We start from the raw sequence: 13191 nt of genomic DNA, 5'->3' as shown, positions 1-13191 counted from the left end.
GAAAGAATCAAGCCGGTCGTAAACTTGCGAATGTCAATTTCTGACCTCAGCATCACAGATATAAAGAATGATGATAACATGAATTATTATATCTCATTTGACGAATCCTCGATCTGATTGGTTAAAATCGCGAGCGTAAATCCAAACAGCCCTCTTTTTATGGTACATAAGCAGTATGTACGCGAACGTGTAGAGTTCATAATGCGTACTGTAACTTGGCTTTCACAGCGCGAGAGGTGACCCTTGAACTTTGTAAGATGTTGCAATGAGAACGTCCCGGCCGCGTGTTTTTTTTTTAGACGGCGCAGATTGGGGAAACTAAAAATCTATCGGGGACCCTATCCCTAAACCTAACCCTAATCCTAATCCTAACCCTAACCATCAAACCCTAACCCTAACCCTAACCCTAACCCTAACCCCAACCCTAACCCTAACCCTAACCATAACCATAACCATAACCAAAAACCCTAACCCAACGTTTTTCCCATAGGTTTAACACGCGCCATGCCCCAATCTGTGCCGTCTTTAAAAAAAACGCGTCCCGGCCTTTGCAGGCAACGGTGCGTTCACAATCTATCTTAATACATAGTGGTTGAATCTTATCGCAGCAGAACGAAATGCGTAGCAACCATTGAAATTATTGATTTGTAACACGACTTTATGCAATCGGTGAAGAGAGGTTAATTCAATCTTATTCAACATGTTCAATGTACCGTATATCACCAACCCCCCCCCCCCAAAAAAAATAAATAAATAAATAAATAAATTAAAAAAAAATAACAAATAAAAAATAAAAAACTTCGAACTTTCTGCAAAGATAACTTTAAAGGCATTGGATCAATCAAAATGCTATTTCGGTATGAAAATAAAACTTTAAATATAACCTAAATCTTGCAGGAAACCCCATTAAATTTGCTACACTGGTCACTGAGAAATAGGAATCTTTGTAAAGTATGTCAAAAGTACCATCCCCAAGTTTTGTAAGGAAACATGCGTAACCTGGGTGTTGGCCATGTAGGGTTCATCAAAGAACAACAACAACATCAAAACCGCAACAGGATTCAAACCCGCTACTTTGCGCATGATGAGCTGCATTGCCTATAGGCTACATGTACACGATGGGTATTGCACAGAATCTCCGTAGATTGAAGCGTAAATTTCAATTTTATCGATTTTTTTTAATGTATTATGTATGAGGGCAGCAAGGAAATCAAGCTAAGCTTAAGCTGTAGCCTCTCTGTATTATTTATTGTACCGCGTATACACTTTTGTCTAACAACATTGTTAAAAACGAATCAAATCAAATCAAAGGGTGCACTTGCTATAACGCAGTGAGATGGAATATTGCCCCCCTTAAGAAAATAAAAAACAAAACAAAAAATCAAAGGGCGCACATGCGATAACGCAGTATTTTCTACGACATATCAAAATCTGAGAGAAAATCGTTCGAGCATAAGTGAACTACCTCTAAATTAAGACAGTCATGTCAATTAATTAGCATTTCAATAAAAGAAAAATGATTGTCACAGAGGTAATAAGTACAATCGTCAAATTTTAGAAGTTTAATTTCAATCGATTTCTTTTTTTGACAGTGATGATGTCATCTAAATGAAAAATGGCTGTATTGAATTCTATAGGTGATTTCATACTGTCAGAAGCTACAACTTACTGAAAACTGAGTGGAAACTGGCCAAGGGTAGGCCTACACTATCTTGAATGATTTTGAAATTTCATGAGGTCACTTTAAGATTTCATTGTTGACATTTCATACAGAGATTTAATACTTTTAGTTTGTTTTTCCAGCCTCAAGGACCTATGAAATTTCATTTACAATTCGTCATCTTTCAGAATATGTAACAAATTATGCGGGTAACGGTCCATCTTGAGCTTTAACGGATTTAAGATATGCACTTTTTTCGCACATTTGCACTGTATATCACAATAAGTGACGCACAAGCACGGAATTCCAACTCTGACGGGCTGTTATGACGTCATACCACGTCGAATAGACTCAGAATTTGGCGAACATCTTGAACCACTTCCATGCAAAAAAAAAAAAAAAAAAAATAGTCATATCTGCCTTATGGACGCACATAAGGATGCATGCAAATGACACGCACGCAGACGGGCGCGAGCGCAAAAATTCAAAATGCTCAAAATATTGTAAAACGCATGCAAACTGATTTTTTTAAAGCTCAATCGGAGCATTTGAAATTCTGGGTCATGACATTTTTTATTATTATTTTTTTTTTTTTTGGGGGGGGGGGGGCCTGTACATATAGATCATTGAATTACATGAAATATATATCTGCCAGGTTTTATTGCGAAATAACCTTTAAAAATGATGGAGACAATAATGTAGGTGATCCAGTAAAACGTTAGTATGAAATATAAAGTTGACCTTGGTGTCACACAATGTGTAACAAGATTGAATGATGTCGCTAGAAGACGAAATTCTAAAGGGGGGTAACAACCGTCAACTCGTTTACAAGAGTGACCAACAAATCCCAATGGATATAGCAAGATGTAATGAAAATTGTCTCAATTTCCACCTTATCACTCCAGTTGCACTAATCCAACACTAATTTTGTTCGTAATATTTTTACTGGAACTATAAAACAAACTGCACTTTGTGCGACGATATGTTTGTAATTTTTTATTACCACAAGATGGAAAGTCTCTTGTAACATTCATAAAAAAAGATCTTCAATCATGCAATGTAAATTCATTAAAAGCAGAGATTATTTCAATACCATAAATTCCCTCATGATTGTGTAATACATATAGGACCCTATTATAGTCATGTACTTTTTGCACGGGAGTATGTACATCTATATATTATGCATAGTTTCCATCGCTGGCGTTTGCTTCACCCCCCCCCCCCCGCTTGTACATTTATGATATAGTTTATGGTCTTAAGATGGTTCCTACAAATAGTATTGTTATCTATAGGTATGTCAATTTTGTGGTGATACGCCGCAACATTGATTTTATTTCTGAATTTTAAGGTGAGGTCACAGTTGCGGTTCCTCTTGACTTTGAGACAACCAACGCCTACTGCCTGACGGTCAAATCATATGACATGAGAACCAATAACCTCTCCGATTCAACTACCATCAACATCTACGTCAACGATGTAAACGACAATGCCCCTCGGTTTACCCAAGACATCTACTTCACCAACATCAACGAAGCGGCGCCGGTTGGCACCGACGTCGAACAGGTATAAAGGAACACATGTATATAGAGGGTGTTTTGGACGGTTGTAGAATCAGACTTTTGAAATATTTGGGACATTTTTTTTTTGCTAAGTGAAAAGTGCATAAGTTTTTGTTTCTGTTTGGTGTTTTTTTATTTGTTTTGTTTTTCAGCCTGCTGAGTATGTTTAGACAGCATAATGACGGCGGGGGGGGGGGGGGTTGATCCTCATCTTTTATTAATGCATGACTAGCTGGAGGAAGCAGACGCCGTTATTTTTAAACCCTTCACCACACCTCAAGAAGTGTCAATATTTTCATTGTTAGAAGTTTTCAATTGGTATAGAAAATACGATGAAAACGCGCCTATCTATTCGTGAAAATTTCAATCCAATTTCAATTTATTTTCATACTTTTCGTATATCAATAATACATTAAAAATAACAGCACATGTTCTGGGTTACCTTGTCAACAATATACCAAAAAAAAAAATACATACATGATGGTAACACAGTAGTTATAATGATAACTCGTCGAAATCCAAGTGGGGTTGTACAAAGAGGCGTATGATTGGACCTACATGAAAGCAAGCTCGTTTGGCTGTAAGTCCCGGATAATCAGTGTTTGTGGAAGAGAAACCGCAGAACGGATAGAAGTTCAGACCAGGTGATTTAATGGTACCAAATAAGGGAAGCGGGTTACACCTTTATGATTAAGAAATAAAAGAAAAAGAAAACTATATACTAAAAGGCAAACCATGATTTGGACCAGGCTATCATTTGTTTCCAAATATAAAGAGGACATGATTAACATATAGGGCCTACTTAGATATACTCGTAACTGTTATTGCATTAGAACTATCACAAAGTTGTGTTTAGCAGAACACATAAAGTGACATATAGAGCTATGAAGTCATTTGTTGGAGCCGTTAAGCTCTGTGTAGAAAGTGAGAAAGAGGCAGAGAGAAGGAGGGAGAGAAGGAGACGAAATACAGTGCGGAGTTGCTAATGGCGGATTCAGAGAGCGTGACGGCAAGGCCCACATTGCAATCTGCAGCGTGTTGACAAGACTCTGACGCCGGATTATTACTTCATTCTCGTGAAGAAAACCTATGATTTCACACGTAATAACCTTCTGGTCACTCATAAAATTAAACAATTACAGTGCGAGTAGGCAACGCCAAAAATCATCGTCCACTCTTCCCCATCTCAACTCCCCTATCCCGTAGTCTGGCAGAGCGTTGGGACACCACTAAAGATTTCAAAACCAACTTTGCTCCTCGCAGTTCTCAGCTTTCCGCAGTAGAGTGTTCGATGGTGATAGACCCCGTTTACAGTGCAGGGCCTGGCCCAACCGGGGCCGAGCCGCGGCCGAGCCCGGTCTCAATTGCGGTACTCGGCCCCGCAATTTTGTCCGTTTACAGTGCCGGGCTCGGCCCGGGCTTTTAATTCAAACCCTTCTATATTTTTGACGTACTGGCGCTCTGCTTGTAAACAAACACTATTACTGGGAGGGCGCAGGTCGCAATGTGGTATAGTCTGGTTTCCAGACTCTTTGCCAACTGGACTCCGCGGCGACGAATTCGCCGCCTTTGCCGAAGGCAAAGACCTCTGCAGAACAAAACCACCTTAAACTATACTAGTTTTCGCAGTTGAGGTCGTTAATTTTCTGAATGGCGAATAGTACTTACAGAGGGTCTGGAAGCCAGAATATGGTACCACATTTGGCCCAGTTTGCGTTTACAGTGATAAAAGGCCGGGCTCGGCCGCGGCCACGAGTCCGGTTTTTTCTCCGGCCTTTTCTCCGGCCCTTTTCTCACTGTTTTCTCACTTATTGTTGCCAACATGTAAAATACGCGTCCTGTATTGGAGCAGCGAATCAAATGCAGTGTAAAAATGACACTTTTCACCTGAAAGAAGTAGAAAAAAAAACCCGCTGGAACACGCAAATATTTAGCGGGGTTAATTCATTAGAAAAATCAAACATGCTAAACTTTAAAGATATAGACCAGTGTGCGTATCATGGAAGAATAAGAAGTTTTTAAGAAGACCTATAGTTCTTAATTTCATATCGATGGCGCATCACGAGAAGAAAAAATATACGATTTTATAGGATTCCATTTAAAATTTTACGTTGAAATACAGCTACCAATGTAAAAGACATGTAACTCATCACTGAGAAGAGTTGCCTGTTCCGCCAGATTCAAAATCGCTCGCAAATGATTGTCATCTTTGAAACTGAATAATTTCAGATCAAAGCAGTTCATTAATAGAAAGGTATATGCTGGTATAAGAATAGAAATGAAAATCGCACCATTATATAGAACTGCGTCAGTTTTGACTTGCAATATTCTGCGCCACCAATGGGGGCGAAGTTATGTCTCGCAAATTTATATATGCGCACAAAATTTTGACACATTGGGACAAACAGGCCCGAAATACAAAACAAAGGAAAATTTGCGCTAGTGTTCCTGCGTGAGTGTGTAGGCATTGGTGTCACTATCGCTCATGCAGTATACTATTAAGTATTTAGCAAGAGGACTTTGACGTGATAGAAAAAAATACCGTGAAGTATTCGACGGCCATATTCACCATCAAAAGTAGCTTTTCAAATATGAATTCTTAACCTAATTTGCAAAAAAAAAAACATGGTCAAGTACCAACTTGCCGTTATGATCAGTAAATATCTTCGTCCCTATGAAATTTGATGGCAGTTGGAGCCATGCTTCGGATACAAAACAAAGGGAAATTGTTAGTGTGTCTGCGTGAGGGTGTGTGTCAGTGTAAGCTTCTTAACTGCATATTCAGCAAGAGGATGTTGGTAATAACAGTTGTTTTAAGGGTTTTCTACCTTCAAAAGTAGCTTTTGAAATGTAAACTTTTAGCCCACTTTGCGTAGCCCAGATGATCATTTTTTTTAAATCTCATATACTTTTGTACGAGAAGGAATTAGCTAGCGTATACGAAAGAAAACAATCGTAACTTTTAGCAGATACAAACTCAGTCGGTAGGTTCCTTTGAATATTCATGTGATTTTCCTCTAAGGTAAAATGCCCAAGAAGTCTCTCTCTCTCTCTCTCTCTGGAAAAAGAAAAAGAAAGCGAAAGATTTAAAAAGATCATCCTTGGTCGGAGATCGAACCGCTACCGCGAACAGTTAGAAAACAGATTGTTATACATTTCGCCACGGAACACAAAGCAAAGACTCAACTTGCTAGCTCGAAAACAGCTCGATTCCATTTAAATTTTATCATATCATATTCCATTACAGTTGTTCCTGTGACATTTGCTCCCATGAAATATCTGCACGCTAAGCCAAATACAAATTCTACCCACAAACATAGCCCTGATAATGATAATTCACAATATTTATATAGCGCATTATCACATGAAATGTCTCTATGCGCTAGGGAAAAAAACCCTAACCTTAACCCTTATCCAAGCCCTCACATCAAACTAAACCTAAAACCTATCACAACCCTAACCCTTATCCTAAGTCCTTGGAGGAAATATGACAGGAGCAATTGTCGCAGGAGCAAATGTCGTGTCACGGCTTCCTGCCTGTATAAAGCATGTACATGTATTATTTAGGAAAACTGGTTGCCTCATAAACGCCAATGCCCAAATTTGCAGAGGAAATGCTGATCAAAGTATTCGTGAATGAGAGACAGCTCCGAAAACCTTATGTCAATTTAAAGATTTTAAGCAAAATTGATTTACCTCCCATAGACGAAAGACGTAAACATGGCAGATTACTTCTGATCTGTTCGAGTATGTACGCCCATGATTTTTTTAATCTTGGTTACTACTAAAACACAGATCAATTCAGTGCTTATTTACGTCGATGAAGGGCAATTTGTCAATCAGTTGCAATGAAAACATAACGACGAAAGAATTTCATGAATTTGAATAGATTACTTCGAATTTAATCAAAATTTTTGGTATCATAATGTCATCAAATTAATGGCAGTGACACTGCCTCAAACGAGAATTGTTTTGCATTAATATACTTTAATTTGGGAGAAAGTCGAGCAACAGCGACCAAGATGCGCTCATAATGTTAAAAAAAAATGAATCCGCTATTTATGCACACACATGCCCTTTGTACATGCTGTCACACCCGACTCTGTACTTGTGTGCGCACAGGCGTGACAGAAAACTTAACAATTGTTTTTATTGTATATCCATCATCTTTATTCCGCCTTAACTGAAATCCTCTGTAATAATGAAATAATAAATAAGGTAATGTTAGATAGTTTATCAGAAAAGAAAATGTGTTTTGTATTCCAAATCTGTGTGTTTCACAAAAAGTTATTTCATTATGGATCTGATCAGCAAGGCATTGTATAATTTGATACCTTCAAAAAATTTGTTAACCAATACATGTTCTTAATATTGGGAGAATAAGTTTCATTTACAAGCTGACTGGACCAGTGTATTCAGATAGGCCTATAATTTAGAATACATAAAAGAAAACAAATTACGAGAATTTAATCTAAAATTGTTGTATAATTTACTGCCTGTGAGACGCAATCTATTCAAATGGGGCTTAAGTTATGATTTGTGCCCGAATTTTAACGTAAGAGAGGATTGGCAATAGCATTTTGGTGTATTTGTAAGCTTGTTTTGAAACGAAATGAAAGCTGTTATGAGAGAATAGAAATACAATGTTATAATTATGAAACACAATAGAACGCTAGGGAAAAATGAACAATTATTATCAAACGAATTGTTGAAGCTCTAATGCACGATTGTGTTTGTATCACTTACATGTGACATCGTTATGATTATATTATTTTGATTGTGTATTTGTTTCGTGGAATCCTGAATAAATACCCAAACGAGGCAGAAGAAAAAATATGCAGTATAAGAAAAGACAGTCCTCGGCAGTTGTGAGGCACTATCGCGAAATAAACACAGGCATTTTTTTGTTCAACTTTATTTGCACATAGACGCGCACCCTGATTTTCAACTTTGAATTTCACCTTGTCATCGGTCATTTGATCGGAAATCAATGGATATTGCCACTGCTTGTGTCAGGAATCCAAAATCAAGAAAAAAAAAACTCTGCATTTTCACGTTGTGTCGTAGGTCTACGCGCTACGCTTGCAAAATCGCACAAACGTGTGAACGGACGGGGTGCACGTCACGAGACCGACACCCACGAGTCATACAGCCCACAAGTTATACAGCTCACAAGTCATACAGCCCACGAGTCATACAGCTCACAAGTCATACAGCCCACCAGTTATACAGCCCACAAGTTATACAGCTCACAAGTCATACAGCCCACGAGTCATACAGCTCACAAGTCATACAGCCCACCAGTTATACAGCCCACGAGTTCGACATTGAGTAAATAAAGCCCACGAGTTCGACATCAAGTAAAATAAGCCCAGGAGTTATACGGCTCACGAGACCGACACTACGCACAAAAGGCTCATGAGACCGACAGTAAGCAAACAAAGCCCACGAGACCGACACTACACTTAAAAGGTCCACGAGACCGACGCTACGCATACAAGGCTCACGAGACCGACATTACGCAAAAGAGGTTCACGAGACCGACACTAAGCAAAGAAGGCCCACGAGACCGACAGGATGAACAGCGCCACCTATAGACCAGTAAATTGTATAGGGTGTCCTGATAATAGCATAGGAAGATATGAGAGATGGAAAAGAAGAGTTGCCATCTCCGGCAGGGTGTAACCCCATCAGTTGCCCCCCCCCCCCCCCCGAAATGATCAGGATCGTTAATTGTGTTTGCATGGGTGTTTGTTTGTGAAAAAAAAAAACCGAACAAAGTACAGTAAAAGTGTGTAACAGATCTTTCCACAGTAAACCTGCGAGGGTGTTGAATTAGTATTAATTAAAAATAAAAATAACGTAATCGTCTATTAAGGTAGCGTAAGGGATTCGGAAAAAATTAGATGCATCCATTAAAACAGCTATTGTATTTCACGAAAAAAATGCACTGTTTGGAGGAGAATAACACAAGCCACAAATTGAGGTGAATCCCTGCGATATAAAACGTTTTAATCAGTAGCATTACATTATAGTTACAGAGAAAAGTACAAATAGATCTTACTGCAAAACTTCCACGCAGGAGGGTAGAATATCTAAAATAGAATAAGTAACTAGTGAATCAGAAAAGAGAAGAGGTAAAAATTTTATCCTGTCCATCTCTAGCTAAAAACTGGGAAAGCCTAGTAAAATAGCGCGATGGCATTATCAAAGCTCTAAAATTAATCCATACATCGTTCTTGCCCTCTTTTTAATTCATTTGTGGGGGGGAATGAAGAATACTAATTCTTCTATTTTTTTTTGGGGGGGGCATGAAGAACACAATTTTATTTTTCTACTTGATAACAATGTCACTCCCTGACACACTTGCCCACCCCCCCCCCCCCAGTATGTAGAAATACATGTTTGATGTCGTTCATAATCATGTAGATGGTCACCATCTTTCAATTGATAGCGTGACGAAATTACACCCGCCAGTATGTTATTTTTCCGTTCATGGAACACCCTGTACAGGTGATTGATATGTAGATGGCGCTGTTTATCCTGTCGGTCTCGTGGGCCTTCTTTGCCTACTGTCGGTCTCGTGGGCTTTCTTTGCTTAGTGTCGGTCTCGTGAGCCTTTTTAGCTTAGTGTCGGTCTCGTGGGCCATTTTTGCCTACTGTCGGTCTCGTGGGCTTTCTTTGCTTAGTGTCGGTCTCATGAGCCATTATTGCTTAGTGTCGGTCTCGTGGGCTATGTTTGCTTAATGTCGGTCTCATGAGCCTTTTGTGCATAGTGTCGAACTCATGGGCTGTATGACTCCTGAGCCGTATAACTCGTGGGCTGTATGACTCATGGACCTATTATTGATGTCGGTCTCGTGGACCGTATGACTCGTGGGTGTCGGTCTCGTGGGATGCCCCCAACGGACGCGCACACGTGGACTTGTAAAATGCTTGACATTCTCGTAGAATGAACATTAAGTCATCGTGGCATTTGCGCGTGTCATCACAGCCAGACTGATAACTATTATGCCATATTATTACTCATGACTGAAAGTTCCTGCCTACCGAAAATGATAAAGAAATGACATTTGGTTTTTAAGATATGGTAGATCATTTGATGCTAATTCAAAATCACTAGGTGGCGCCTAGATGACCACATTGCATAATTAGTGTCACGTAAAATAGGTTGGGTAGGGAAGACATTACCATGTAATGTCCTCACGGAAAATTTCATGCAAATTGGTCACGTAACTTTTGAGATATAATAATAACACAGTGCTTATATAACGCATATCACCACTACTACCGTAGTGTCTCTATGCGCTTTAAGGGAGAGGGATTAAAGTAGAAAGAGGAAATGTAGTGTACCATATATGTACCATAGATGCAAAACCAAACTCATTCATAATACTTTTTAAACAGAAATATCTTGAGAGCAGTTTTAAACTTTAACACTGTGGGAACTCCTTATTATTACATGGAACAGCGTTCTATAGCGTGGGAGCAGCATGAGCAAAAGATCGCTCACCATAAATCTTTGTTGAGATATAGTTCCCACAAAATTTGTCAGAAAGAAAGAAAGAAAATATCCTTAAAAATAGGTGATACGCTGATAGTGTATCACCTAATGGAATGATAATTATTTCAGTATTCGGTATTCGCCATTGGGATGAAAGTGTAGAGGGAAATAAGACATGACTATACTTAAGAACCCCTGCATTTGTTTGCATGGACTACGAAGAGTTTCCACTCCTGAAGATCTGCCCGGTTTGGATGTTGTATTTTTTATGTTAATGTCTATGTCAACCATAGTGAGGGGACTTCAAGTATGCCAAACAATAGTTGATTTTTATCGCAACTGAATGACAGATTGTCCTTCATCGACGTATAAAACAAACACTAATCATATAGTGGTTTTAATTGTAGCCATGATAGAAATCATAGGCATGCACTATAGCTACTCTAATTTGATTCAAACAAACGATCTTCTGAGTATAGTGTACACGTGTACTATCTTGACAGGTGTCGTATCCATTGGCAAGTGCTGGTTTAATCCGTATAGCAGAGAGTATTGCTTATTATTCGAATTAGTGAATCCTTTTTTTTATTGCAAGTGGTTGGTTATTAAGAAAAAAAAAATCATTTACGAGAGTAAAATGTGAATCAGACACCCATGTGTAGGTCTCCATTTGAGAGCATTTAAATGATTTAGCAAGCACCAGACTGAGAAAGTCTTGCTGAAGGGTTATCCCGACTAGTCCAGAAGATCTAAATTAAGTCGATCAAAATAAAACATATCGTATTAACGGCGTTTATAGAGTGTTGTGCAAATATTCATCGATCGACTTCTTCTCTAAACAGGTGATAGCGACTGATGCTGACAGCGGGGCCAATGGACGTGTTGTGTACGTCATCATCGATGGAAATCCGCTTAACCAGTTCACCATCAACCCGAACGACGGATTGGTCAGTTTGGCTGCAGAACTGGACAGGGAACAGGTTTGCATGACACAGAAATAAATGTACAATGAAATCTTGAGCAGTTTTAGGATCTTTTGATCGTGTTGACTAGGCTTACCATAATATGATACTTGAACAAACAGCTGCACGCCTGCAGCTCATCCGTATAGAAGTGGAAGCTCTCTTTACAGCATCGATGTCGTTGGTGTTTTCACGAACCGGCACAGCCGGCCCCGGAGCCGCGAAAGTAAGTTTCGAGATAATCGCGTTTGAAGTTTTTGCCTTTGCAAAATCCATGATTGCGCCTATATTTCACGTCCAGTTACCTAAATATCACACTGCACGACAGATTAGGAGTTGTTTGTGTGTTTCATGTTCTTGGTTCATCGTGAAAAATAAAAGTTTCGTTGAAATATCGGGCAAAGTCCGTCGTGCCGGTTCGTGAAAACACAAAAACACGTAAACAACGCTTCCAATATTTTCACGAACCGGCACCGTCGGCCGTGCCGCTTCGATTCTTCGCGCATGGTGCGGATTTCATTTTTCACGAAGTGACACCATCGGCGCGCACGCGCTGCGCGTTAGGTTATCTTCATCATTTCTCATAGCCGTGTGCGCACATAATCGAGCACGCGCATTAGCGATGCTCCTTTGTATACTAGTGATATGAATTGGGTATCAAGATTTTGTTTGATACCTTTTTTTTCTTCCCCCTTCTAAATCTCTCATCCATTCGCAGAAAGGCATTATTGAGTTGTTCTTCATTATATTACACATTGATCATTGCTCTAAGCTCATTGCATCGGTCTTTCTGCACATTATTTCGAATCATAATTTTCAAGATTCACTCTCTTCCTCGGAGCATTACTGTATCTCGTGCTATAACCACGAAGCATGTTGTTTTCGAATATGAAATGTAATCAGTTTGCTCTATTGCTTTGTGAATGTGTCATTCTTGTAAAGAAAATAATTTTGTGCTGGTAATACTCTCTTTCACTCTTTTTCCACCCTTTCTTTCGCTTTCTTTCTCTCTCTCCCTCACACACACGCAAACACACACATACACACAAACAAACACACAATCCCTCTCTCTATTTATTTCCTACACGTGACACCTTACAAAACTTTTTAAATTACATAAAAACTAAATGAGCTTTACTTGGGTATCTTTCCTCATTCATAGATTTATTACCACGTGTGTACACGAGTTTTAAATATGGCTTTTCAATAAACTATACGTGGATCATACTACTCATATAATGCAGATTCCAACTTGAATGAAGTTAAGGTACAGTACATTACCTTTCATTTATTTTTCAGATGTAACGAAGGTTTCTGTTATGTTCTAACATTTATACCAAGCTCTGCATGTATCATCCACCTTGATGATATCTATATTTAATGGCATTCAGGGTACTACAATATTTCATTTTTTTTTTTGGTTGATTCAAAAATGTTATTCAGACGTATGAGACTAGACTGACTCTTGCCTTTAAAGCCCCAAAATCTTACAAAATAATGACCAAA

The 13191-nt window shown here is 38.9% G+C and overlaps 1 protein-coding gene across 1 annotated transcript in view; it reads left to right on the top strand.

The window, feature by feature from the left end:
* LOC139734994 (protocadherin Fat 1-like) overlaps positions 1-13191 on the top strand; it is a 127029-nt gene that overhangs the window by 57405 nt on the left and 56433 nt on the right. The window contains exons 6-7 of the mRNA XM_071645804.1: positions 3009-3223; positions 11566-11703. Coding sequence (XP_071501905.1) covers positions 3009-3223; positions 11566-11703 — 353 coding nt within the window. The remainder of the gene's footprint in view (positions 1-3008; positions 3224-11565; positions 11704-13191) is intronic.

The sequence above is a fragment of the Diadema antillarum genome, unplaced genomic scaffold (genome assembly GCF_040938485.1).
Source record: "Diadema antillarum isolate AM-2024a unplaced genomic scaffold, OU_Dant_1.0 scf00000003, whole genome shotgun sequence".
In the NCBI taxonomy this organism is placed as follows: domain Eukaryota; kingdom Metazoa; phylum Echinodermata; class Echinoidea; order Diadematoida; family Diadematidae; genus Diadema; species Diadema antillarum.
This window is presented reverse-complemented; position numbering and strand designations above follow the sequence as displayed.